Source organism: Azolla caroliniana, unplaced genomic scaffold, assembly GCF_043228905.1.
Source record: "Azolla caroliniana isolate FFs.n. ecotype wild unplaced genomic scaffold, voAzoCaro1.0.p SCAF_13, whole genome shotgun sequence".
Taxonomy (NCBI): domain Eukaryota; kingdom Viridiplantae; phylum Streptophyta; class Polypodiopsida; order Salviniales; family Salviniaceae; genus Azolla; species Azolla caroliniana.
Window position 1 is genome coordinate 916,427 of NW_028230448.1, and position 27,877 is coordinate 944,303.

Consider the following 27,877-nt stretch of genomic DNA (forward strand, 5'->3'; position numbering starts at 1 on the left):
TGAACATGAACTTGATGATGGTAAGCAAGCTTTGCAATGTTTAAAAAGGAGATGCATTGACCAGACCATCATGCAAAAGCATGAGTCTAAAATTGATAAATTCCAAAACTACACAATTCAATTAATAGATTGATCAAGTTATTCAGAAGTAAAACTGCCAAAACAACATAATATCACTCATATTATTTCAACAAGATTCACAGACAATTTTTTATTGAGGGCACCTTGATATGCATAGCCAAAAAGGTAGCTTTTGATACGAATAATATATTATATATATATACAAACAAAAGATAGATATCTACCAAATTAGTTGGCTGTACACCAGTCATTACAAATTACACGATGAGCCATTTCATACTCGAGACTTATTTTAAAGTCATGAGGAACATACATAATCATGCACCTACATCATTGTACACTGAACTATTAAAAAACTAGCATTTTAATCTTTTAAGGCAATGGCTGAAAAAATAGTATTGATCATTACGTATCTTCACACTGTTAGTTTGAGATCATGTAAACTCAAGTTTAGGCTGAAAAAATATTATTGGTCATTACACATCTTCATATCGTTAGTTTGAGATCACGTAAGTTTAGTCCTAAAAATGGCATTGTGACACTGGTATTGATATTCATAGGAAATGACAATTGAATATGCATTATACAAATCAACTAATTTTACATACAGACATGGCTGCAGTTGAAACCAATTGAATGGTGGCTATTTAAGAATTGAAAGCATATCTATAAACATTTGTCAGCACCTTCTTATAAAACAATTATTCTATTATAAAACTGTGAAGTGACATTCTTATATGCATATCATGATTGAAAATGAAACGAAAACACTAAACAAATATAATACAAGCCAGACCAAAGTTCGAAAATAGGATTTAATACCAGCACTTCAAAATTTCCATTATAAAACTGCGAAGTGATATTCTCAAAATGACATTCTTATATGCAAATAAAAAGAATACACTAAACAAATATAATACAAGCCAGAACAAAGTTCAAAAAATAGGATTTACTACCAACGCTTCAAAAATTCAAGATGGGGAATCCATCTCCACCTACATACACATGCAGTATGCTTACAATTGGATGGAAAATATGAACATTACTCTCTTTTTTATATGTGAAGTGAAATTGGATCATAGGGATGGGGGATATTACAAGTTAATAACAAATTCCTGAATGGCTTTTATCAGTACGTCCATATTCTTAGAAGATGCCAAAAGCACTGGCAAAAAGCTTTGGGAGATGGATTCCTACTACATACATCCGCATGAGCATGAACTGATGTTCTCGAAAAGGAGCCTCATTCACCAAAACGCACTTTGGAATATTTATGGATGGAACAAAATTTCAACGAAAATTCTCAGCTAGTAATTTTTTCTCCTATTTCCCACAATTGATATGAAATAAGATTTTAATATTTGTTGTGTTTTTTACCCATCAAAATTGCCATATCTAACCAAAATAATTTACAAAACAGATGTAGGATCTACCAGGAGTGACAGCTTCACCCACAATAACAAATTTGTCCGTGGCTATCTCCTAAGAGAACCCCAACTTCTTCGAGCCTGGAATATATATCAATTATATACATTAAAGGAAAATCTTCAAAATGTCACAGTAATTTAATATAACTCAAATGTGCTATATTCTAGTTTACCATAATTACCAGCATGCTGCTCAAGCTTACATATTTCCCAAAATGTCATAAACTAGAAACATCAGATAATTTTTGAATCCCGAATCTAGCAATATTCGGATTTTTAGATCATGCATTACTAAAAAGGCATTGCAGAAAATAGAGCAAGAATTTTAAGAATTATGAAAAACTAGAGTTGCATTTCATTTCATATAGGTATAAAGAGCAATCAGAGGAAAGGGAGAAAGAAAATGGTTTGCTGTGATGATTCAAGAAAGACCGAAAAGAAAACCTGTCCACTGGAAGATGCAGCCAGTTTCTTTTGTTGATCTCCATCTTCTTCTTCATCCTCATCCACCATATCAATGTATGTTGTTCGTGAAATGCTGCTACTCACAGATTTTCGTCCACGTTTTTGTCCAGATGCAGTAGGCGTAGCTCTCTCTTTATTCCCTGATACAGCAGAAGCTTTTCTTTTTCTTCCTTTAGCAGGCGTAAGGTCCTGTAAGATCAAGAGAACCATTAGAACGGTTCAAAGGAACCATTATGCAGGTTCATACAAGTTACTCTAGAGGTTCAAAAAAATCATTATACAGGTTCATAGGACAGTTTCCTCGAACCATTATTACCGGTTCACTTTCAGATTCAGGTACAGCATCAACCATGATTTCCTCACTTGATGAAGTAGCTATATCCTCCGTATCATCTTGATCCGTTGTCTGAAATGCAGCTCTTGCTGCTGAGGAAGCTACCCTGGAAATTTGTAGGAATAGCAGTGCTATATATCATGATACATCCACAATTCACACTAGAATTTTGCTTTCTTTTCTTATAGTGGACACCAGAGGTAAGTATTGATTATATAATACAAATGTTGTCCCAAATACACAAACTGCAGAAATATTGTCATGAAGCAAACAAATTCACCTTTGCGAGCGTACACTTGTTGCAGACATGTCTAATGTAGTTTGTTTTAAACCTCCTCGAGAACCTCTACCTCTTCCTCTTGATGCATTTGTTCGCCCACCACGACCCCTATTTGATACTGAGGACTGACTAGTCTTCCTCGCTGCTGGAGTATGGTTACCTCCTCGTAGCTCCGTATCAATTTCTTCATCACTGAATCCACCCTTGTCAATGTTCGGCATATGGCTTGACTGCAAGAAATATGACAAGCTGCTCAAAACCAAAAGAAAACAAACCAGTCACAAGAACTTCACCAGACAAAATGTAGGGTTTCACCTGCGAATAATTGCTATTCTTGGCTATTGTTGATACAGATCTTGCACAAGGGACAGCTTTCAAGACACGCTCCTAATATAGAGTCCATTAGGAAAAGATATCCAAGGAATGAAAAAACCATCATCGTAAAAGAAAATTCAATTAACAGTTCTGTTACCTGCATGCATTGACTGACTTTCTCTACTAGATCTTTCTCCTCCTTTATTTGCAGCACATCAGCCTCTTCAACAAGTTTTGCCTGAACAAAATATACCACATACATCCATTAAAATGGTAAATGTAGATAGCTGCTCTAGTGAGCCATCCTTACTCAAAACTTGCTGCTCTAAAAAACTTAAGAATTAACACTAAAGTAGAGTTAGAAGGCATGCTCTTGTTTCTTCCAGATTATGCTGAACACAAGAATAAAAGGCCAGCTTATCATCTTTATTCACAAACTCATGTAATGCCACATCAAGATCATTTACAGGTAGGATCTCCATTTTCTGTAAACAGATATCAAAAGGAAAGATTAGTGAACAGTAACACTGTTAATCACATTTTTATGCCCTCTGCAGAATTTACATAAAGACTTCATCTTACCAAGTTACTTTCAGCAACTAATGCCTCAATATTCTGTTGATTTAACTCCTCTGGCCTTAGAAGTTCTTTTTCTTCACCTTTGTCTGTCCAAAAGATAGAGAATGCATTCAGGAAGACTGTATGAGCTAAAGGAATTAGGACAATGAAAACAAAACATAAAACAGACTCCTGTCAAACGATCAAGTCAAGGATTTACCCCTAAGCTGTTAAGGACATTTTCAAGAAGAATTGAAGCCTGAAAAATACTCTGTTCTTCCCATTCTCATAGAACAAGAAAGAAGACAGACGAAATAATACTACAAAAAAATATGAATATCCTTGAAAAGAATTCCATGAATACTCATTCCAAAGGAAGAGCACTCAACCAGCAAGGGATTACGCCCAAATACGATGAATAAATCAAGAGAAAACATGGGACCATCGTGGAGAGACATCCAGATAATATTGTTACTACATGCATAAGGTTGTTGAAGTCCTACATGCAAAAAAACCTGCTCAAAGGCTTTATATGCAAGAGAATTCAGGCCAATTTGCACAAACTGAGAAGCCCATTTCAAATATATCTGTGTTGCACTTCCATAGCTGAAATCCAGTTTGATCTCAGAAAAGCCAAATATCTGAGGCTCTATTAATAAAGCAACCACAACAAATACACGATTCATGATAACAGTAATGGAATAAGAGCTCCAGCCACCTACATCAAGAGCTACATTGGGTTCTAATAATCAAGATATCATCACAGACAGATTCTTGGAAATATGGTACACATAGTATAAAGGACAATAAGAAGGCATTTCAGATTCATAACAAGGAAGTTCTTGAAAATTTACATTTGCAGTATAGAAGAGATAAAGGTTACCAGTGCCTGCCTGTCTCTTTTTCACTGCCTTGGTAAATATCAGTATGTCATGGGGATTGGCAACCTAAAATGTAACTCAATTTCTCAGCAATAGAACATGTAACTATTATAAAGAAAACAACTTCAAAAAATGCACTAAAAACCCAAACAGACAAACCTTCCCCACAAATTTTTGACCAAAACGTTGAGGGTTTATGGTTGTGTATCCCGTATAATCTACCTGGATGTGAAAAATGAGAACATAATACGAAGAATGAGCCAGTACAGGTATATATTTGTCATTTAACCTATTTCACCACAAAAAAACGAACCTTTATACGGATCAATGGAAGCTTCAATTCAGGCCGGATAACAACCTTCTTGTTTGCACGATCAATCAAGTCGTGAACCTACCAATCACATGGATTATACAGTCACCATTCATCTATCCTATCCAAAATGCAAGATGGTTGAATATAGGGGTCACGGTTTTATGATAAAAATAGCAGTTGCTGATATATTCTATGGGAGAAAAGAAATATATAATTAATACCAGTTTGCTTAAATGTTCAAGTACAGATTCAGGATCATTTGGATCAATATCAGCCTCATCTTTTAATGCAACCTTGCAGAGAGACACCAAAAAATACTTTAGAATACAGTTAGAGCTGGGCCGCAGAAATACAACCTTACTATCAATGGGTGGATAGCAATATACTTCTCCAAATTCAAAGGCCCTGACAGATTCCAATGGTATTTTTGTAGGCCGATATTGACTCCCCTGCATCACAACACAACTAACCATAATCCATGTGACTGCTAGAGTCTAGACCTTGGTAATTATACATGAACCTCAGAATAACAACTTATTATGAATATGAACGTGCTACTCTTGCATTCACAATTCAATATTAGACTCCCAAAAATAGGGCTTAGAAATCTGTAATGATAATAAGTCTCTTATATCTACATAAGACTACTTAATTCACAACTCTTCAAAGGGAGAGGAGAAAAAAAGTTGCAAACCATGAACCCAAGAAAATTAAACTTAATGAAGAAAGAAAGAAAGATATATTAACATCTTTTAAGAGGCCAAAATGGCCTAGAAGACCAAATAAGAGATTACATTTTAAGTGTTGTCTCGTCTTTGAGAACAAATCAAAATAAAATAAATATTACACAGTAAATATAAAAGTAAATAAGATGAAAAGAAAAGAAAAGAGGGAATTTGGTTTTTGGCACATGTGAGATTCTCAAGTTAGGTATATTGTAGCTTTTGTCTTCGAAAGATCTCTAGCATAGGTCAATCCAGAATGGAAATGACTCCGAAGCGAGGGAACCACCTACGATGGCGGGAGATAATGGCTTTTGTTTGTCGATGACAAGGGTGTCGAGGTCGTGGTCCATGGGACCAGGGCCTACGTGCACGGCAAATTGCTATTGCCCGATCAATTGTAACCCCTTATAAGGTGTTTTATGTCAATATAAGGTGGCCTGATGACGAATCCATCCTCCGATGTATGTAAGAAGTGTGTCTTATAGTGGTCCATCTTTGTACCAAGTGGTATTTTGGGGCTGATCCATGTTATCTTATTTTCCAAGTTAATAATATCAGTTCGTATCACTCTGTTCTTTTCCACTTTGGTCATATTTAGATGGGGACAGTCCAAGCTATATTGGAACGGGGGTAGTGCATTTATACTCATGCCATAGGGATCGGCAATGGCTCGGCTCAAGCCTAAACTGTTTGGCTTAGCGGCTTAGCCGGCTTAAAGCGGCTTAGCGGCTCGGTTTAGGCTTGAACTTGCCTTAACGGTTTGAGCTCGGCTCGGCTTGGCCTGAGCCTCACCAAACCGGCTCAACCCAGCAAGCCGTTTAGAAACTTTAGAGCGAGAGGGAGAGAGAGAGAGAGAGAGAGGGAGGGAGACAACCGACAAGGGGAAAGAGAGAGAGAGGGAGAGAGAGGGAGATTAAATAGACAAGGGGAGAGAGAGAGAGAGTGAGGGAGGGAGAACTACACAGACGAGGAGAGAAAGAAGAAGAAAGAAAGATATATTAACGTCTTTTAAGAGGCCAAAATGGCCTATAAGACCAAATAAGAGATTATATCTTGAGTGTTGTCTCGTCTTTGAGAACAAATCAAAATAAAATAAATACTACACAGTAAATATAAAAGTAAATAAGATGAAAGGAAAATAAACGAGGGAATCTGGTTTTTGGCACATGTGAGATTCTCAAGTTAGGTATATTGTAGCTTTTGTCTTCGAAAGATCTCTAGCATAGATTGGTCCAGAATGGAAATGCCTCCGAAGCGAGGGAAGCACCTACGATGGCGGGAGATAATGGCTTTTATTTGTCGATGACAAGGGTGTCGAGGTCGTGGTCCATGGGGCCGGAGCCTACGTGCACGGCAAATTGCTATAGCCCGATCAATTGTAACCCCTTTGTTATGTCTTGGCCTGGAGCCCATTTGTGTATCCCGTGATGGACTTGTAGGATTAGTAGGAGTGATAGGCTAAAGAAAGTTGTGATTGTTCTTTGTGGATGAGTTTGTGTGGCTGTATTCTTCAACAACTTTTCCCGATGTCTCTTGAGCTCTAGCAAGAAAAGTCCTAGGCATCGTTGGCCCTCATATTCCATTACCTTGCGTAGTGGGCCAAAGCCTTGTTTAAAGAGGCAATGGTATCTCCCTCTAATTTCATAAAAGACACTACAATGACAAACATAGTGTTCCTCAGATTCCACTCCTTGATGACACAATCGGCAAATTCTCTCTTCTAGAGGTAGTCATGTATATCTACCTACCTCAATCTATAGCTGATCTGATGAAGTTCGCAACTGCCCTATCACACTACGCAGCGCATAGGATAGATGTATGTCAATATAAGGTGGCCTGATGACGAATCCATCCTCCGATGTATGTAAGAAGTGTGTCTTATAGTGGTCTAGTGGTCATATTTAGATGGGGACAATCCAAGCTATATTGGAACGGGGGTAGTGCATTTATACTCATGCCATGTGACTCGAACCATTGCTACATTTCAGCATACCAACAGTGAGTGTCTCTATTTTCAGCCAGTTGTCTTGATGACATAAGTGCCAACCTTGGGTACCTTCATTTAGGGAGCTCCCAAAGACGTTGGATAAATGTCACTGATCAGAACAATGCCTCGGTTATTATAGGTGCTGCTCCCATCTCTGCCCGGATTATATCGTGGGGCACAGATGCTTTGCTCCTTATCATGTGAGCAATCATTGACACTAAAGGTCTCTCTAAATCTTTCCAATGATTTTCCTTGTTAAGACTCGGTCCCCAATTTTCTACTCCATAGAGAAGAGGTGGTGTGACAAGTGTATCAAATAACCATAGCTTAGTCCGTGGCTCTTGGAACTGCAAATGTGCACATTGTCTCTCAAGAGCACCAAGGGCTGCATATCCCCGAGAAAGTCGGGCACAAGCAGCCTCCTGTAAGGAGAACCTAGGTCCTATAAATGTTACTTCTAGGTATGTGTAGGAGTGTGTGTATTCCACCTTTTCCTTCCCCAAGAAGAATTCTGGTTCTGATCTCGTTACCCATGCTTGAGTGGTGTTAAACACCATCACTTTAGTTTTGTCCATGTTGATTGACAAACCTTTGTCCGTACAAAATAGTTTTAAGGCATTTAGATGTCTTTGTAGTCCCTCCGGAGAGTCAGAAATCAGCACAATCTCATCAGCATATAGTAATATTTGTATAGCTATACCTGCTAGGTGTGCTCCGGAACCCCCGAATCTCTCTATGTAATGTGATACCTCATCTATATAGAGACCGAAGAGAGTGGGGGATAGTGGGCATCCTTGCTTTACTGCAATTGTTCTAGCCACAACCTCTGACAAGCCCCTAGAAGACAACACTTTTCCTGACACGGATTCATAGAGTGCATAGATTCCCCATTGCATATCTATAGGAACACCAAGGGCTTCTAGCTGCTGCATAAGCCATGCACATGGCACAGTGTCAAAGGCTTTTCGAAAATCCACAAAGCAGCAATAAATCCTCTTATTGTGGGCTCTGCCCTCCTCAATAAGGGCCCGGAGGGTGAATATGTGATCTAAAGTTGTGAACCCCTTCCGAAAGCCTGCCTATCCAACTGAACGGCAGCCATTCTGCTCTGCCCATATACTCAATTCTGATTCTAGAATCGACCCATATAGTTTAGCTAAGTAATGGCCAATCATGATTGTCCTATAGTTGCTTGGCATCATGGGGTCTCCACTCTTGAGGATTGGCACAATGGTATGCTGAGTCCATCTAGTAGGGAAACCTTCCCACATGGCTCTATTAAAGATGTGTGCTAGCAATGGGAGCAAGGTGTCACGGGCATAGATAAAGTGCTCACCTACCAATCCATCATGATCTTGGCCCTTCCCAAATTGTAGCCAAAAACAACTATGAATGCAATCTCCTTTTTTCATGCAACTATGCTGAAAAGCAACGATCATTAATGTTTCATGCTCGAAGTGGAAATTTTAAAATCTCCATCAAATTTGTTTTATATTCACATTATATAGACACCTGATAAAAGAGAAATTGTGCCTGCAGCCTCCCTAAAAACCATGGTCATTGAACTGAAGAAAATTTAATCAATCAATACCAATAACATCAATGACAAGGAAAACTGCTTACTTTTCTATTGCAAACTGTCTTCCAATGGAGCACTCAAAAAAGCAAGCAAGCAATATCTCAATAGCATTAGTTATAACCTGTCACTAACAAATGCTCATGCAAAAGTGACTTTATTTAGAGTTGTACCATGCTGGTTTCTACTTCTCTTACAAGTTAAACCTATACATCTATTTTTGCCTATTTGCACCTTCTCTCTAAAAAACAGTAAATTATCCGTAGATGTGTGGCAAGTTTATTATAAAACCTACATTTAGGGAATTAAAACATTAAGCTTTTGACGCATCTGGCTATAAAAAAATGAGCCTAGATTCCATCAACTTAGTCATTATTATGTTCATGTAGAGTACTCTTTTATCTATAAACAAGGAAAAGGAAAAAATTCAGAAGCTGAGACAAAGGAACATCACATAGGTCACTGTTCTGTCAGAAGAAGATGGCCATTTTTCACAGAAGGTTTTGGAGTCTTACACTGTATTATTGACATCATGAACCAAATATGCTTCAAATTCTTGCTAGACCCTCAATGCTATGAGGGAAACTGCTGATAGACATACTCAAAGTTCAATGTGCTGATTAACCTACTGATGAAATTAATACAGCTTAAGTGGCATACAGGCGGTATGTTCAATAAACTACAGAGGAGGGTTATGACGCCAATCAGCAGAGTTGGCCCTCCTCTGGGCACTCGTCATTCGAGATGACTATTTGTTCTCTTCTGATTCATCACATCTGGCAGATTTAATTTCCCTTTTGAGACTTAAAATTTTATGCAGTATCCTTGATATTCTCTGGTAACATGACATCTTTTCGTGTCACACAATAATTAAAAATTTAGAACCCATCCTATTGCTTAAGAAAATAATCTAGAAAACCACCATCACTCAAATGGATTTCAGAAAATATAAACCAAGTTGTGGATTCAAATAAAGTTTCCCACGTAAGAAAAATCTATTCATACGCAAATTCCAAGATATTTCTTTATACTCATATGTTCCTAGTGCAAAGTGCAGCATGGAGATGCATAGAATTGACACATAGCCTTTGTCTCCATATGTACCTTTATCTCCAATAAAAGAACATGTTTTGGTTTTGCTTCACCGTCGATAAGCGAGGTTGCTATAGAAGATCCAGGTTGAGATAAGTGAAATCCCATCCCTGCCACCTCCTACACATGAGCACACGTATGTAGAGATTATAAAGACTGTTTAAGTAAAGTAGGCAAATATAAATTGAACGGCTATAAGATTCAACCTCTGGATCCACCAAGCATTCGTGTTCATGCCCCCAAATAATAAAATCTAAGAAACGTGGAAGAAAATGTTCATTGATTGCATTTTTCGGATTAGTTTTCACCCTATAAACAGCAAGAAAAAATGAGTCATGTCCTTTCAATTCATATTGAATACTGCAGTCTGTAATCAACAGATTTTCTTGCCTATTTTGATGGAGCACTAATATGTTGAACCAATCAGAAACTGAAGAGCCACTATCAATTTCAGGGCGGATCCACCTTACTGCATGAGGTGTCTATTTGTATCAAAAGTATAAGTAGCGGCAAACACCAATTGATATTAAATACTCAGAATAACTTCCATAAGCATATAATATACATATATACATGTATATGTGTGTGTGTATGTGTATGTGAACTCAGGCATTTACACGCAAAAAACAAGGGAGAATTTTAAACCTGAAACATACGATTCAGACGCTCATCACGGATGTTTCCAAATCCATATAATGCCAGCTTTGTTCCCCCCTAAACAAAAGGCAAATGGACATCAGATGGAAAATAATGCAATAATCAAATATATAACACAAAATATTCACACATACAAAAGGAAAGATTAAATGAAAGCTTACATGGAGGCACTGGTTGAATTTTGAAATGACTGAATAAGGAATAAAGGTGGATGTATAAAACCAATTCAATATGAAAACACAGATTCACGTGATGTTCATGGGGAATCACAGCTAAATTACATGACGGTCATGAGATTAATTGATGCCCTTATCTCTTCACTGATATGTGCAGTCAGCGGGATTGTTAATTCTAAATAGGCAGTTTACTACAAACTTGTATTATGATTAGGCACTGGAAATAGAGATCCGTGGTTCCCACCAGAATTCTATACTGGTGAATACATGATTACTGACAGGTGTGATGGAGGCACAGCAATATTGTACATTGGTGCTGGGATCAGAGACAGTCAAGTCATTGTACTGTGCTGGGCAAAATTCCCATCAAGCTGAACGCAAAGCAATACCAAGACACACTTAGGTTTGTTAGGTGTAAAGGCCCGTAGTTCACAAATTAGGTAATTATTCGTATATGTGAACACATTGTTCACTTGGACAGGACACCTCCTTTTATAATGTGAACACACCACTTTCTATGTAAGGTTAACTAATATAATAACCTTCTTTTTTCTTGTGTACCAATCAAGACGGTTGGGTACACCAAAGATCTGTGTGTCTCTACTCTCATCTCTACTACAGTCCTGTTTGCTGAACGTCATCTCTCAATAGCTGATCCGTCAAACATCCCTCTTTACCTTTAACTGGTATCAGAGCCAAATCTCTTTCCTCTACTTTGCTGTTTTTCTTTAGATTCAGAATCAGCAAAAAACACAGATTTAAAAAATAAAAATAAAAATAAAATAAAATCTGTCAGACCCTTTCCTATTGGTATTCTGCTCAATTTCTGAAGGCATCTGTCATAAATCTTGGGAGCAATGGCCTCCACTTCAGTTGAAGTGAAAAACCTCTTTGAAATCAAGAGATTTGATGGAAAAGGTTTCAAATTGTGGAAAGAGCGTATGCTGGGCATCCTCTTTCTAAGAGATTGTGAAGATGCTCTTGTAGAAAAGAAACCAGAGAGCATGGAAAATGATGCTTGGAACACTCTGAATAAGAAAGCCATTACATATATTAAAATGGTTGTTTCTGATGAAATTCTTGTAGATGTAAAGGGCTTGACTATTGCCCATCAAGTTTGGGAGAAACTTAAGAAAACTTACGAGAATACTACTCCTGTGAATCAGGTGCATTTGATGAGAAAACTTGTCAGTATGAGGCTTGATGAGTCGAAAGGTGCAACAGAGCATCTATCTTTATTCACAGGTACTCTCTCCCAACTACAAGATTCAGGATTACCAGCTTTTGATGACAAGCTCAAAGCTATCTTCCTACTTATGACTTTACCGGATTCGTGGGAAACATTAGTTGTTTCACTATCTAATAGCCCCACCTTGACCTTCGATGGTGTGCGGGGCTCTATTCTCAGTGAAGAGATTAGAAGACAATCTAGCGGAGAAGGTAGTGGTTCAGCATACAATATTAGGGGGAGATATGATAAGAGGAACCCAAATGTAGGACAAAGAAATAGAAGTAAGAGTAGAGGGAAAGGAAAACAACAAGATATCACTTGCTATCATTGTGGCCGTAAAGGTCATAAGAAACCTGATTGTAGATATTGGAAGATGGAACTAGAAAGGAAGAAGAATGTTGGAGAGAAGAAAAACAAAGAGGATAAGTTTAATACAACAGAGAAAGCTAATATGGCTTCAAATGTTATCATTGAAGACCTATCTGGTGAAGATGGTGATGTACTTTGTATTACAGGTGATGCCTTTATAGCTCATGTTCAAGACATGCAAATCACCAAAACAGATGTTATTGATGCTTTATTGTCAATTGATGATGGATTGACACAGACATGGATAGTAGACTCTGGGGCTTCTTTTCATGTTACTCCATGTTTGGAGTGCTTTACCACATTTGATGCAGGCAGTTATGGAAAAGTTTATCTTGGTAACAATAGTGCTTGCAATATTGATGGTATTGGAACCATACACTTGTCTTTGGATAATGGTCAAGAGCTTGTGCTCAAAGATGTTAGGTATGTACCTGGCATAAAGAAAAGTTTGCTATCTGTAGGACAGATGGATTTGCATGGTTACACCACATTATTCGGTGGTGGATTATGGAAACTAAAGAAAGGATCTATGGTTATTGTGAAAGGTTGCAAAAAGGGCACTTTGTACTGTTTGCAATGCAAAGCTTTACCTGGAAAGTTTCTTGCTATTGCTGAATTCGACTCTCGTTTAGAGCTTTGGCATAAGAGATTAGGACATATGAGCCAAAAAGGACTTGAAGTCCTTTCTGCTTTAAAAAGATTTGATGTTAAAGGATCAAAGCTGGTTTCTTGTAATGATTGTCTATTTGGCAAACAAGTGAGAAATTCTTATTATTCTGGTATCTCTCGTAAACCAAATGTGCTAGATTTGGTGCATTCTGATGTATGTAGCATGCCTATAAAATCCTTGGGCGGTGCTGCATATTTTATTTCCTTTATCGATGATTATTCTAGGAAGATTTGGGTGTACTTGATGAAAAGAAAAGGTGATGCATTTGATGCATTTAAATCTTTTCATGCATTTGTGACTACTCAAAAAGGGACAAAACTGAAATGTCTCAGAACAGATAATGGGGGTGAGTTTACATCTGCAGAATTTAAGTCTTATTGTGACTTACATGGTATTAAAAGAGAGCTTACTGCTCCATATAACCCTTCATCAAATGGGGTGGCAGAAAGGTATAATAGGACCTTGTGTGAGCGAGTACGATGCATGCTGTCCACAGCTAATCTCCCTCATGAATTTTGGGGAGAAGCATTAAAAACCGCGGTTCATATATGTAATCGTTCTCCCAACAAGTCCTTAAATGGAATCCCTGAGGAGGTTTGGTCTGGCAAACCAGCTTCATATGACCATTTACGAATTTTCGGTTGTGATGCGTTTGTACACATTAGAAGTGAGCTGAGAAATAAGCTCGATGCTAAGTCCACCATGGGCATTTTTATGGGCTATGGTGATGAAGGTGAAATGGGCTATAGGATTTGGTTACCTCAGTCCAGAAAAATTGTACGCAGCCGGGATGTTGTTTTTAATGAAGAAAAATTGCTGAAAAATGCTTGTTCCTCTGTTGGGAACTCTAAGAGCGTTACATTTCAGCAATTACAGCCATCCACAAAATCTGAAAATAAACCTCATGATGCTATACCAAAGGTTGAATATGATGGTCAACCGGTTATCTTTGAGCCAGAAGAAGTTGGACAGCAAAGAGATGCTCATGAAGATATTGGTCAACGAGATGAAGGTACTGAAGAACAAAATATAAATGTCGAACAACATGCTGGACATGGTTCGCAACAGCCAGAAAGTGCTGAAAATGATTTTCCTCCAGATTTAGAACCAATCCCAAAAAATACTGATCATTGGGTACGTAGGTCTAATCGTTCAAGGAGGCAGGTATATAGATATGACCCCTCTTTGCATTATGTCATGCTGTCAGATGAGGGTGAACCTCTTACTTATAAGGAGGCAATGTCATGTGAACTTAGTAGTAAGTGGGAGCTTGCAATGCAAGAAGAAATAAAATCTTTATATGCAAATGATACATGGGATCTTGTGTCCTTACCTCAAGGAAGGAAAGCTCTTCCAAATAAGTGGGTTTATAAGGTAAAGGAAATTGAAGGGAAACCAAAATACAAGGCAAGATTAGTTGCCAAGGGTTATGCACAGAAGGAAGGTATTGACTTCCAAGAGGTCTTCTCTCCTGTTGTGAAGATGACCACACTTCATGTGCTATTTGCTCTCACTGCAATGCTTAATTTGGAGTTGTACCAAATGGATGTAAAGACCGCTTTTTTGCATGAAGAGATTAGTTGCCAAGGGTTATGCACAGAAGGAAGGTATTGACTTCCAAGAGGTCTTCTCTCCTGTTGTGAAGATGACCACACTTCGTGTGCTATTTGCTCTCACTGCAATGCTTAATTTGGAGTTGTACCAAATGGATGTAAAGACCGCTTTTTTGCATGGTGATATTGATGAAGATATCTACATGAAACAACCTGAGGGTTTTGTAGTCTCTAACAAGGAGCATTTGGTATGCAAACTAAAACGTAGCTTGTATGGCCTAAAACAAGCACCACGACAGTGGTATAAGAAGTTTGATACTTTTATGCTTTCTCAAGGCTTTGATCGTAGCTATGCAGATCATTGTTTATACACGAAAAAGGATATCGATGACAATCCTATCATACTTGTTCTATATGTGGATGATATGTTGCTAGCTGGGAAAAGAAAGACTAGTCTTGATGCTCTAAAAGATCAACTGAAATTGGTCTTCTCTATGAAAGATTTGGGAAATGCAGAGCATATTTTGGGCATGAGAATCAATAGAAACAGAAAAGACAAATTGTTGTTTTTGTCACAAGAAAAGTACATTGAAAAAGTGCTTAACAGATTTAATATGGCAGAAGCAAAGTCTCTTGGAGTTCCTTTGCCATCATATCTTAAACTCAGCAAGGCTGATTGTCCAAAGGATGAGATGGAAATCAATGCTATGAAGGGAATTCCTTATGCATCAGCATGTGGTTCTCTAATGTATGCTATGGTAGCTACTCGTCCAGATATTGCTTATGCAGTGGGAGTTGTTAGTCGCTATATGTCTAATCCCGGGAAAGCACATTGGGAGGCTGTCAAGTGTGTTTTCAGGTATCTTAAAGGTACACAGAGAAAATGTTTATGCTATGGGAAGGGTGCATTAAATTTGCAGGGATATTGTGATGCAGACATGGCAGGTGACTTGGATACACGTAAGTCTACTAGCGGGTATATATTTACAGTTGCTGGTGGAGCAGTGTCTTGCTGCTCCAAATTGCAAAAGATTGTAGCACTGAGTACTACTGAAGCTGAATATATTTCAGCTACAGAAGCTTCAAAGGAAGCTATATGGCTCAGCAGACTTGGTGAAGATCTTGGCATGTCTGTTAGTACTCCTGTGTTAGGATGTGATAGCCAGAGTGCTGTGTATCTGGCTAAGAATGCCATGTTTCATTCGCGCACCAAACACATTGATGTGCGACATCACTTTATCAGACAAGTTTTGGAGGATGGTCTAGTCACATTGACCAAGATCAAAACACAGGATAATCCTGCAGATATTCTCACTAAAAGTCTTGGCAAAGCTCAACATGAGCATTGCATACAGTTAGTGGGAGTTACTTGAATGTTCACATCAGACCTTTAAGTGGGAGGTTGTTAGGTGTAAAGGCCCGTAGTTCACAAATTAGGTAATTATTCGTATATGTGAACACATTGTTCACTTGGACAGGACACCTTTTATAATGTGAACACACCACTTTCTATGTAAGGTTAACTAATATAATAACCTTCTTTTTTCTTGTGTACCAATCAAGACGGTTGGGTACACCAAAGATCTGTGTGTCTCTACTCTCATCTCTACTACAGTCCTGTTTGCTGAACGTCATCTCTCAATAGCTGATCCGTCAAACATCCCTCTAAATAGGCAGTTTACTACAAACTTGTATTATGATTAGGCACTGGAAATAGAGATCCGTGGTTCCCACCAGAATTCTATACCGGTGAATACATGATTACTGACAGGTGTGATGGAGGCACAGCAATATTGTACATTGGTGCTGGGATCAGAGACAGTCAAGTCATTGTACTGTGCTGGGCAAAATTCCCATCAAGCTGAACGCAAAGCAATACCAAGACACACTTAGGTTCTGGTGATTTAAATAGATATGCCCACCCACAGGGAGCCATCAATTGAGAATTGTTGAGCATAACTCCACCCTGATTCTGGAAACAGAGAGACTCGAAACCCATAGGCAGTTTCGGCTTGAAATTGTTGACTTCAGAAAAGCACTCCACTCAAGACCATCTTCCAGGTGACAGCCATCCTAAAATGACTTAGTTGTATAGACTTTCACATTCTGTATATCCTATCAGATATATCATACCACTTCATAGATCCAAATTAATTTTAATTTCAGACAGTTTTAGTCCTTGGAGCTTCTTTGAGTATGTTTCATACACATGCACTTGTCCCTTCTGGATCTCAATGACTTTTAATAAAGACATGTTGCGTCAATACTAACAGTCCTTGGAGCTTCTTTGTGCATCTTTCATGCACACCACTAATGCACCTGTCCCTTCTGGATCTCATGCCTTTTAATAAAGACATGTTCCCTTAGTGCTAACAGTCCTTGGAGCTTCTTTGCATATCCTTCATGCACGCCACTCATGCATATGTCCTATTTTGCCCCTTTGGATCTCATGACTCCTCATAAAGACATGTTCTCTCGGTACTAACAATTGTCGATATGATTCTCAATCTATATGAGAAACACACATGTAATGAATGTTTCTATTATTTAAATCTAGCTATATGTACCACACTCATTATAATATAATGAAACTGAAACTGGTCAATATAATCTACTAATCTATATGTCAAACACAAATACGGCCTTTCTCAGACATATGCAAATAACAGTTTTTTTTTAAACAAAATCCTTAGCAAAAAACCTTACTTTCTGGATCAAAATGGGATGCAGCGTGATTTGCCCTACACCTGAGCCACCTAGGATCATCTTTCCAAAGTAATTGACAAGGTTACAAGCAGATAGAATATCAATGGCAGAAAGATTGTCCTGCAGAGGTATTATGCAAGCTTAAGTCAGTTAGGAATTCAACCAACTCTCAGCTGGGTTAAACAAAATCCCCACATACGAATAGTCCCCCACCCTACCACTCCTGCGGGATCATCATGATTTCCATGTATTGTGAATACAGGTAGCCCCACATTAAAGTGGGGATCTTCATAGTTTACATGACCAAACCTGTTGAGAAGTTGAGATGGGCCTTAATAATTTTTTATCATAAGTTCATACAAACTATTTTCGCTTCTGGAGATTTTACCTACCTGTTAGGGAAGTTGATTGTTTGGTCACTCACAACTTGGAACTGCACAGGCCGATCATTGAGACAATATCGGCGTAAAATTTCCAGTGCTCGAACCAATGTTGCACGTGAGGGTTTGTTTTCGTGAAAAAGATCTCCACCTAGCAATAAAAAATCTACCTGCTCTTCAAAGGAAGATATAAATCCAATTAAATACTGATTCTAGAACAAGATTTAGTATATCTACTGTAAACAAGAAATGGGATGGGAATGGAGCCAAGAAAAGAAGAAAGAAAGACATATTAACGTCTTTTAAGAGGCCAAAATGGCCTATAAAACCAAACTAGAGATTACATCATAAGTCAGCATAGCTGGTCCCCAGTGACAATGAGTATAGAAACTTCAGTCTGGAATTTTTATGTTGAACACCCAAAATTGATGTGTGTTCTGAGCTTGTATGTTTCTCACATCACCGAGAACAGGGCTTATATTAACTGTACATAAAGTTCGTCAAAATCACCATGTCACCTAATTATGAGCAAATTGGCTGGCATAATAGCTCCACTTATTAGAAAAGACCTGCTCTAGAGGCCAAATTTGATCAATATGATAAAACTGCTATATCCACTATTGATTACATTCCAAATTGGTGAACAAATGATACAAAAAAAACTAACAGAGCTGGTCAACCAAAACTGTCTTAAAACATGAATGCCCATCATTAAATTCATCATGGGGAAACTTGGGATAAGTCATTTGAGTTTGAAGATTTTTTTGATGATTGTTACATCTCTTCAATAAATTGCCCATTTTCTTTGACGTCTCACTTCTTTGATTTTGTTTAATCCTTCTTCCTAATGCTTAGTTGTGTCAAAGTGAAATCCATCCATGATCTAAACCAATGTGGCCTTCAAACGGTTTCGAAAATGGTCAATCTGTAAAATAACACAATTGGCAGATGATGAAGGGCAGCTTGAAGGAGTCACCAGTAACACATAAGGGGTAAAAAAAACTATGCATCAAATTGTGTTGAAATACCAAGGGATACTGAAAAAGAAAGACCACGAACCTCACCATTGAGGCCAGAGTAGCATTTGAGACCCTAACCTATGACAATTGTAACGACGTGGTATTTAGTTCATACCAAAAAAAGCTTGATGACTTTATTACAAACTAAAACTAAAATGCAATCAACTACCCTCGCAAAAAAACAGGAGTACGGATGAATCCTTTCCTCTTTTCAGGTAGTTTTAACCATGTTTGAAAGTTACAAGATTAAATGTATCAAAGGTAAAAAGTTTCAAGTAATATAGACTCCATAAATTGAGTTTTACCAAGGATGCAAGTCCATACTACCAGCTCTTCTTTACTCCACTACAGACAAATAGAATTACATGCAAGCTGAAATGGCTGGTCGTATAATTGGGTCATCAATCAATGGGCTATTTCCATGAAAGAAGAAATGATTCATCAGAAAAAACACTGGACTACTTTAATCCACGGTAAAATGTCTGCCATTAGTGTGACTATTGCACTAAGCAGCGCCATTGTAAATCATGCTTTTAAAACTGATTGATAATGGAAAGGCTACCATCCTGCAGAGCTGGCATGAAGTTTCCATCTATCCTTTTAAGGCATTAGCATGGTAAATCCTTTTTTTCGCATTAGACAACTTTCGTGCATATCCATTCAATTGAGGAAGGCTTTTTTTTTATTATTATCTGTAAAGATATGCAGAGTGATAGGACGATACTTTTCTCGTCTCAGTACGTATGCGGGGTGAGCATTAGACGGTGAAATTAGGGTTCTAGGTTGTGCGGACGAGCGTGAGTGTAAAACGAAAGACAAAAGAAGCAACAAAAAAGGAAGAAAAATTAAACAGGCAAAGAGATAATGAGCCAGAGAGAGAGAGAGAGAGAGAGAGGAACCTGGCGTTGTTCGGCAATGGAGCAGATTTCATCGAAAGCATTGAAAGAATCGTGGCGTCTGATCTCGTCCTTCTCCATGTAGCCGAGGTGGCAGTCAGTGGCCACGAGGATGCGGAGAGTGCTGTCGAGGCCGTCTTTCTCCATAGCCTGAAGCAGAAGCAGAAGAAGCAGAAGCAGCTTCTCTCTGTCTTTGTCTCTTGTCTCTCTCTGCAGACGGGGGAGAAGGAGGAGGAGGCGCCGGAGCCTTGAGTCGGGTTGGGTCCGGTTCGGTTCGGTTCGGTTCAAGTTCGGCTCGGTTCGGTTCCGGTCTTGTCATTGCTTATTTATAAAATTATATGAATATGTATATGACTTGACTACCATGGTCTCTTCTTCAGTTGTGTATGGACTCGCCGCCTTTTATACTCTAATGTTCTCTTGATGGTGTGGTTCCGAGTTTGTGGGATGTCTGCCTTTTTATTGTGTCATATGCTCGATCAGTAGTATGTATGTATGTATGTAGTTGGATTAACCCCACTCATATCAAACACGAAGTGACCACCTATCGATGGCAGCAATCAAAACCTAGAAAAGGACGGAATGCTTTGTAATATATGTGTGGCGTAGACTCCATTAATAAAGGTCATTTGGTGGGATTGATGTGGATGTTAAAGGTGGTTGGATTTTGCTGAAGCTACATGATTGTTCAAGAGTTTTCTACTTAAATATGTTGCAATATTCATTGCAAATAGTGGACTGTTTTGTATATTGACTTCTTTAATACCAATGGAGGATATTTTTTTGGGAAAAAGAAAACCTAGAAAATGCAAGGAGGTGCTTGCTCTACACGATTTGTTACCATACATACATATATTTGTATTTGTCTGCAGGCCCCACAACATGTATGCATTGTTTTTGTTTTGTTTTTTTTCTAGTAATGAAGGGGTAAATAAAACACAATAGAATAGTGATATGTGTGTTGCGCTTCCATTGCCAAAAATCATAAACAAAGTATTCGAAAGAGGATGATCACACGACAGTTTGCTAACAGACAATTTTATTATTAAACCCACAATCGACCGTATCGTGCATGCCACGATCACATCACATAAGCCCAAACATCGGGGCAAGAAAACCACTGGAGTTGCTTCTTCTATTTTTTTTTGTCTTCGGAAGAAGACCTAGGTCACAGGTCATGCAAAGCCGAGCTTGGAAGATACGTCGAGCAAAAAGCCGAAGCTAGAAAAAAGCCGTTGGTAAAATAGCCAAGCCAGGGAAGGGTTGCGGGATGTGAGTGGGTGGTCCAGATCCAGGGTTGGGGGCAGGGCGATCATAGCAGGCTCGGCTCAGGGGTGTGAGATCCCCGGCTTGGATTAGGGGCGGGACAAAGTGATTGTCCGATCCAGGAGGCCATATTGAGATCGAGAGAGAGAGAGAGAGAGAGAGAGAGAGAGAGAGAGAGAGAGATGGTTTGTGTGTGTGTGTGTGAGAGAGAGAGAGTGTGTGTGTGTGTGAGTGAGAGAGAGAGTGTGTGTGTGTGTGTGTGTGAGAGAGAGTGTAGAGAGAGAGAGAGAGAGAGAGAGAGAGAGAGAGAGAGAAGGGGGGGGGGGCTCTGCTATGTATAAAAAGACTCTGTTTCTCTCTTCTCACCTTTAGTTTTAATGGGCCTATCTGTTTTTGGGTGAATTGCCAATCTCTGTCTGAAATACCTAAAATCAACAACGGAAAAGAAGACCAAAAGCCAAAAGCCAGCAGCTGATCTGATCATCATCTGTGCGTCCCTCTCTGTCTGTCTTCTTCACAGGTAAGACTAAGCCTCTTCTCTTCTCCACAGGAAGGAAGAGAGAGAGAAAGAGAGAGAGAGAGAGAGAGAGAACACAGGGGAGAGATATTCGGCTGTGGCTACAGACAGCTATGGCTATGGCCATGGCTTTGCCTGCTTCCCTGGGAGCAGATCCTTTCACCTTTGCCTTGATCGCCATGTCCTTGGTTTTCGCGGTTGGTATCTACTATGTCGTCTTCATCCTCGGCCCCGCAGAAACCAAAGGCAAATCGGCCGTAGATATCGGGGGCGGATCTATCTCCCGGGAAGATGTATCGAATAAATACAAGGCCTATGCCGATTTCTTCAAGAAGCCCAAAGAGATCGAGAATGAGAAACAAGTGCCCAAGCTTGTCGACACTTTCTATAACCTCGTCACCGACATCTACGAATGGGGGTGGGGACAAAGCTTCCATTTCTCTCCGGCTATACAAGGGAAATCTCACAAGGAGGAGACGAGAATTCACGAAGAGAGAGTGGCCGACATACTGGAAATCGGGCCCGGACACAAGGTTCTCGATGCAGGATGTGGTGTGGGTGGACCCATGCGCGCAATTGCGGCTCATTCTCGCGCCAATGTGGTGGGTATCACCATAAATGATTACCAAGTGGCTCGAGCCCGAAGCCACAATAAGAAAGCTAGATTAGATCACTTGTGTGAGGTAGTTTGTGGGAATTTCCTCAGCATGCCATTCGCTGACGATTCGTTTGATGCGGCCTACTCTATCGAAGCCACTTGCCATGCCCCTCAACTCCGCGATGTTTATGCCGAGATCTACCGGGTCTTGAAGCCGGGTAAGCTTTACGTCACTTACGAATGGGTCACTACCCCGTTGTTTAACCCCGATAATGCCGAGCATGTGGAAATCATTCATGGGATCGAGCATGGAGATGCGTTGCCAGGCCTCCGAACTTATAAGGAGGTTGTGGATATTGCTAAAGAAGTGGGTTTCGAAGTGTTGGAAGAGCGGGATTTGGCTTTGCCTCCGGCTTTGCCTTGGTGGAAAAGGTTGAAGATGGGTAGGATTGCTTATTACCGCAATCATTTAGTCATTGCATTGCTTGCTTTCCTTGGTATTGCTCCGCAAGGTGTCGTGGATGTGCATGAGATGCTGTTCAAAACAGCCGCTTTCCTCTCAAGAGGCGGCGACACTGGTATCTTCACACCTATGCATTTGGTAGTGTGCCGCAAACCGGAGCAATAACCACATTATTGCTTTCAGCTCGCTTTCTTTCTCCTATGGCGTTACGAAGAGGTTAATCACTACCTCCCTAGTTTTTTCTTTTCTTTTTGAAGTGCCCATTTCCCTTTCGAAGTTTTTCATCATCAACTTGTTGTGTATTTGTTGTTATGGCTCTTTTATTACCGAGAGCTGCTTTTGCTTTTGACTATTTTATGTTGAGTTTAATTAAGAATGTTGGTTTCATATAGCGATTTCCATGGGATCGATCAAATTATTTTTTTGCAGTCATTGGATTGATTGATAAAACATTTATGTTGTGTCGTTTGCTGGCTGGATTAGTTGAGAGGTCCCACATCAATATGTGGAAAAGCATTCAGGCTTCGGATAAAGTATTAAACTTCGTTTTATATGTTCTCAATAAATGCGCATCACATTGTCTTGACTCTTGTTGTATATCAGTTTAATAGTTACTGTGATTTAATGCTTGCCTCGATTGATAATGTGTGTTTTAATCATAGTGTTGCTATTTGTTTGAGCTCCATTTTGGAACCACCTCATATGTACGTGAGCTTAGTACATATTTATGTAAAAATGAAGCCTAATTCAGTAATTGCATTGCCTCGTACCAATTTCTTCATCCTAAAGATGCTCTCATAGCTTCCTTTATGATGATATAATGTCTCGAGGAAGTAATCCATCTTGTTTGAATATGTTGTTTATGATAAGCCAAATTTACGGAAAGGCACTTCTATTGTGGCATATTGCACCAAGCATTCAAGAGGAAGCCACACTTGCTTGATCACATTCAAGAGGAAGATGGGACTCCATGAAGGCGAAAGATTGTCACCAAACTTTTTGAGACTTTTGTCGCATATTGATCACAACGTGCTTCCACATGATCTCAATAATTTAATGACGTTAAAAAGTAAACTTGTCTTCAATGTTATCATTCACAATAGTATAATGAGTATGTATGTAGGCCTTGGAAGACCCATTAAATCTTGCTATCCTCTTTGAGTGTTCACCACGTTCAATTAGAAATTATTTGTTCCGAAGGATGTGCTAGTTAGTTTAAAGAGTATTTATCCTAAAAGTAAAGTTGTAACTTGTAATCTAGTTGTGGAATGTAAGTTGAACAGAAGAAAAATGTTTTCTTCATTGTGAAAGGGTTTATATGGTATTTATATGCTACATGGAAAAAAGAGAGGGTGTGCTTTACTCCCAAAATCAAATGTAGATATGTTCTTTTCATTAAACAAGCCATACATGATAAAAGGATTACAATGTATAGCAAACCCTATTCAAAACTATGGCATATTGAATAAAAGAAGGATTAGTATGTATAACAAACCCTACCTAGAATTATGGCATGTTGATGAATATTATCTTCTATTATCTCCAACACTTCTAGCTCATAAAAATCTATGGTTCTGTTCATTTTTGTTGTTCATTCTTTGACGAAACATATCGACATTAGCAAGGTGTTCCAAGTTAGCCTTGAAATTCTTGGAATAGGATTAAAGTAAATGAACGTTCCACAAGATTGAATATTTCTATGAGTTAGGCAATTGTTTTGGTACCAAATGTCTCCTTGCTCACTATTATTGAGTGCACTCACGAATTCTCATATTCACCATTTTACCATTAGATCACAAGAGTAGTCAATACTACATACAAGATAGTTTATCCAAATAACAAACATCATATAATGATATGTTTGTTCTACCTTATCCCGATCATAAATAAACATCATAATTCACAATTTACTGACAAAGACATCACAACTCACAATTTACTATGATGTCTATTGGAAGTGATTTTGACCTTGGCTCAACCCCGGCCTCAAGTTATTACAAAATGAGTATTCGAAACTTTATAACGTATAATTTTTGTTAACACATGGGGGACCTTTAGAAGTTAATGTGTATCAACAAGCAAAAAAGTGGACAATGTTGGGACAACAAAAAGCCACCCTATCTATCCCCCCCATCAAAAGCTTGAGAATCCATTCATGTTCTTCATGAAGATTTGGTGGCCACTAAAGGTTCATCCCAAGTTGGGGAACAAATCAACTTTGAATTTTTTCTTTAACATTAATCGGTTCCTTCTCTCACTCTCCAAGTTTACCTACTATGGGTTTGAAATGTGGATATGGTCCTTTTGTAATGAAATTGTTAGTTACCCACACATGATACAATAGCTATGATATGCAACAAATAAAGTGCCAAAGAGACACTTACATTATTCTCACAAATGATAGTGTCAAAAAGCCTACCATTATAACTACGACTATGAAATAATCCATTCATGTGTTTCCCAAAGGATTGGTTTCTTCTGCAAAGTCAATATTACTTCTCCTTGTTTACCTGCTTTGGTTTTGAATGGATATGGTCCCCTTGGAATGAAATTGTTAGTTACACACATGATGAATGGGGCTTTTGATCTAATACTATGATAAAACTAGCATAGTGTCACATAAACACCTACATCATTACTACTAAGGTGTCTAAAAGTAGATGTCACTACAATGTCTAGTATGTCATAGATACAAATACTAGTGTCACAGAAACATCTTTGCATGGATTTCACTAAATGACACTAATCCTCCATTCCATCATATGAACACAAATCATGACTCCCCATTGCATTTTGTAGTAATGTATTGTCCTAAAACAACTCACTAATAGATGCGACCCCGAAATGGGGGAAAAGTATCAACCAATGAGATGGTGTGGGATAAGTTTCATAGTCAAGAGGGTAACAACCCAAATCACCAGCTAAGGCCATTTAGGCCGCCCAGTGGTAAAGGAGGTGAGACAGTGTGGGATAAGTTTCATAGTCAAGAGGGTAACAACCTAGATCACTAGCTAAGAACCTAGATCACTAGCTAAGGCCATTTCGGCCGCTCAATGGTAAAGGAGGTGAGTGCAGAGACAAGCCAAGAGGTTTGCCTAGCCACCCTAGACAATTAAAATGATTGTTTCATTTCAAAATCAAAATCTAATGAAGTACATATCACATGAATTTGTGAAAACCTATGATTTCATAGAAAGCACCATTTCCTTTTCCCCTTTTTTCCGAAAGGAGAATTTCCTTCTAAATGTTTAAAATTAATTCACAACTGATTTGCAAAAATAGCTAGCAAGAAGGTATCCTTCATTTCTAGTCACAAATGATTGGCAAATCGTTGCAAAAATAGTTGGCAAGAATGCACCAAAATTTCTAGATGTAAAAAAACGTAAACATTTTTTTGCAACCCAAATAATGCTGCAAAAATAGCTAGCAAAATGAGATTGCGTAGCATGATTGATACTAAGAAATCCAAACAAAAGCAAGCCATTCATCTCCTTTATGAAGGTAAAGAGAAACAAATTCTTGGTTTTATATTCATTTTTACATTACAATGAAATCCATCAACGAGAATCTACACTTATTTTATATAGTTCATCATTTGTAAAAATATATTCTATCTACATTAAAAAAACTCCCCTTTCTTCTAGGGTTGCATTGTCCCTTCACCCATGTTTCCACACAATATTCTTAATGCAATACTACCATTCTCTCAATGGCACAGAAAACTTATTTCTTGCTCACTCCCATATCCTTTTCCCCATCCAACTATATATTACAACTTCTTTTCATCGTCATTGGAAGCAGTGTCTTCAACCTTTGTTTTGCCAATGTGAAGGGCTTCCTTAGCTTTATGGGCCATGCCTTCCATGGTCTCTTTTGCTGCTTGGCCAATCTCTTGGATCTTCTCTACACTTGAACTAACCATACCTGAAGTCTTCTCTCGAGCCTCCTCGACTCTCTCTTTAGTTCTACTGGCCATTTCTCCGGTCTTCTCCTTCAAGTCCTCAGTTGTATCTTTTGCTCTCTCTTTTGCACTATCCAAAGTATCCCCAGTTGTATCAACCACTTCTTGAGTCTTTGCCTTCGTCTTCTCTTTCCCGTCTTCTAGCTTTTCCTTTGCTTGACCCGTTACGTCTTTGGCCTTCTCTTTCCCTTCCTCGAGGGTTTCTTTTGCTCGCTCAGTTACATCTTTGGCCTTCTCTTTCCCTTCCTCTAGGGTTTCCTTTGCTTTAAGCTTCCCTCCTTCAAATCTTTCCTTTGACTCCTCGGAAATATCTCTAGTTCTCTCTTTCCCTTCTTCAATTGTTTCCTTTGCCTTGCCTTTCCCTTCCTCAAACCTCTCCTTGGCCCCCTCGGCTATATCTCTTGATTTCTCTTTCCCTTCTTCGATAGTTCCCTTTGCTTTGTCTTTCGCTTCACTAGCTTTACCTTTGGCTTCCTCTGCCACATCGGATGTGGCATTTGTGACATGCTCTTCCTTCTCTTGAGCACTCTGTTCATGAATCCAAACACAACTACAAAATTCATATACAATCAACATTTTAAAAGCACTATATATGCATACACAATGATAGTATCCACAAACTTTGACATAAACAAAGAAATTCACTCCATGCAAACATGTGCTAAATCATCTTACACTTAAACACCATTAAAACACACTACATTATACATGCTTGAGCATAAAAACATGAACCAAGAAAAGTGAAAAAATTCAATACATTACTAGCGAAGTCTCGTCGTTGGACGGACATAGCCATAGATGAACGCGTGCCAATTGGCAACTTCAGTGAGGGCTGCAGACCAATTGGCACCTTGGAATGCAAGACAACTGACACTTGAGTTGAGGGCAAGACATCGACTCGTGGCACCTTGAACCACATGCCGATTGGTGCCCTAGAACCGGCAACAAGAACTCGACGTGCCAAATACATGTTTAGATTGAAATGAGAAATAAGATTCAAATGATTTATCCTTGAAGGAATAGGTTGGGCTAAGATGTTACGAGAAGAGAGGTTATCAAATTTAGGCGTTTCACAAAAAAGGTTAAAACCTCGAGCTCCAATGGCCATGAAACACTAATTAGTGAGAGGGGGATGTGGATTGGAAGAGAAAGGCTCAATGAATACGTTAATATAACGAGGAGAAGAAAAAGATAACTTCAATGAGAGATGAACTAGGCAAGGAAAGATGGTGCTTGTGTGTCAAGTTTAAGAGGATGCAACACCTAATTTGGTATGTAGAAAAAAGAAGAATCATTACGTATGCAAGAGGTGGCTATCATGCATTGAGCTCATGACTTCCACCTCTTTGCCACCTAAGCTCATCTCCACGTATTGTGCATA

General features: G+C 38.8%; 3 protein-coding genes and 1 pseudogene across 3 annotated transcripts; 1 reads left to right on the forward strand and 3 right to left on the reverse strand.

The window, feature by feature from the left end:
- Positions 1 to 968: 968 nt before the first annotated feature.
- MRE11 (DNA repair and meiosis protein (Mre11)) lies at positions 969 to 19,895 on the reverse strand. The gene is made up of 21 exons (XM_087329527.1): positions 19,695 to 19,895; positions 17,789 to 17,946; positions 17,615 to 17,705; positions 17,397 to 17,516; positions 10,680 to 10,748; positions 10,425 to 10,516; positions 10,241 to 10,343; positions 10,047 to 10,154; positions 5,041 to 5,103; positions 4,876 to 4,947; positions 4,655 to 4,732; positions 4,501 to 4,563; positions 4,344 to 4,407; positions 3,485 to 3,567; positions 3,274 to 3,387; positions 3,060 to 3,140; positions 2,903 to 2,974; positions 2,588 to 2,817; positions 2,290 to 2,413; positions 1,953 to 2,162; positions 969 to 1,589 (listed from the first exon to the last, which is right to left on the reverse strand). Exons 1-21 carry the CDS (start codon positions 19,836 to 19,838, stop codon positions 1,557 to 1,559), a joined length of 2,172 nt encoding a protein of 723 aa, XP_087185653.1. The 5' UTR covers positions 19,839 to 19,895; the 3' UTR covers positions 969 to 1,556.
- On the reverse strand, positions 5,221 to 8,719 carry LOC147855915 (uncharacterized; annotated as a pseudogene).
- Positions 19,896 to 21,562: 1,667 nt separating the features above from the next.
- On the forward strand, positions 21,563 to 22,926 carry LOC147855916 (24-methylenesterol C-methyltransferase 2-like). Its single transcript, XM_087329660.1, has one exon. It carries the CDS (start codon positions 21,588 to 21,590, stop codon positions 22,698 to 22,700), a length of 1,113 nt encoding a protein of 370 aa, XP_087185786.1. The 5' UTR covers positions 21,563 to 21,587; the 3' UTR covers positions 22,701 to 22,926.
- A 3,255-nt stretch (positions 22,927 to 26,181) lies between these two features.
- LOC147855917 (uncharacterized) lies at positions 26,182 to 27,433 on the reverse strand. The gene is made up of 2 exons (XM_087329719.1): positions 27,254 to 27,433; positions 26,182 to 27,024 (listed from the first exon to the last, which is right to left on the reverse strand). Exons 1-2 carry the CDS (start codon positions 27,413 to 27,415, stop codon positions 26,305 to 26,307), a joined length of 882 nt encoding a protein of 293 aa, XP_087185845.1. The 5' UTR covers positions 27,416 to 27,433; the 3' UTR covers positions 26,182 to 26,304.
- Positions 27,434 to 27,877: the final 444 nt, after the last annotated feature.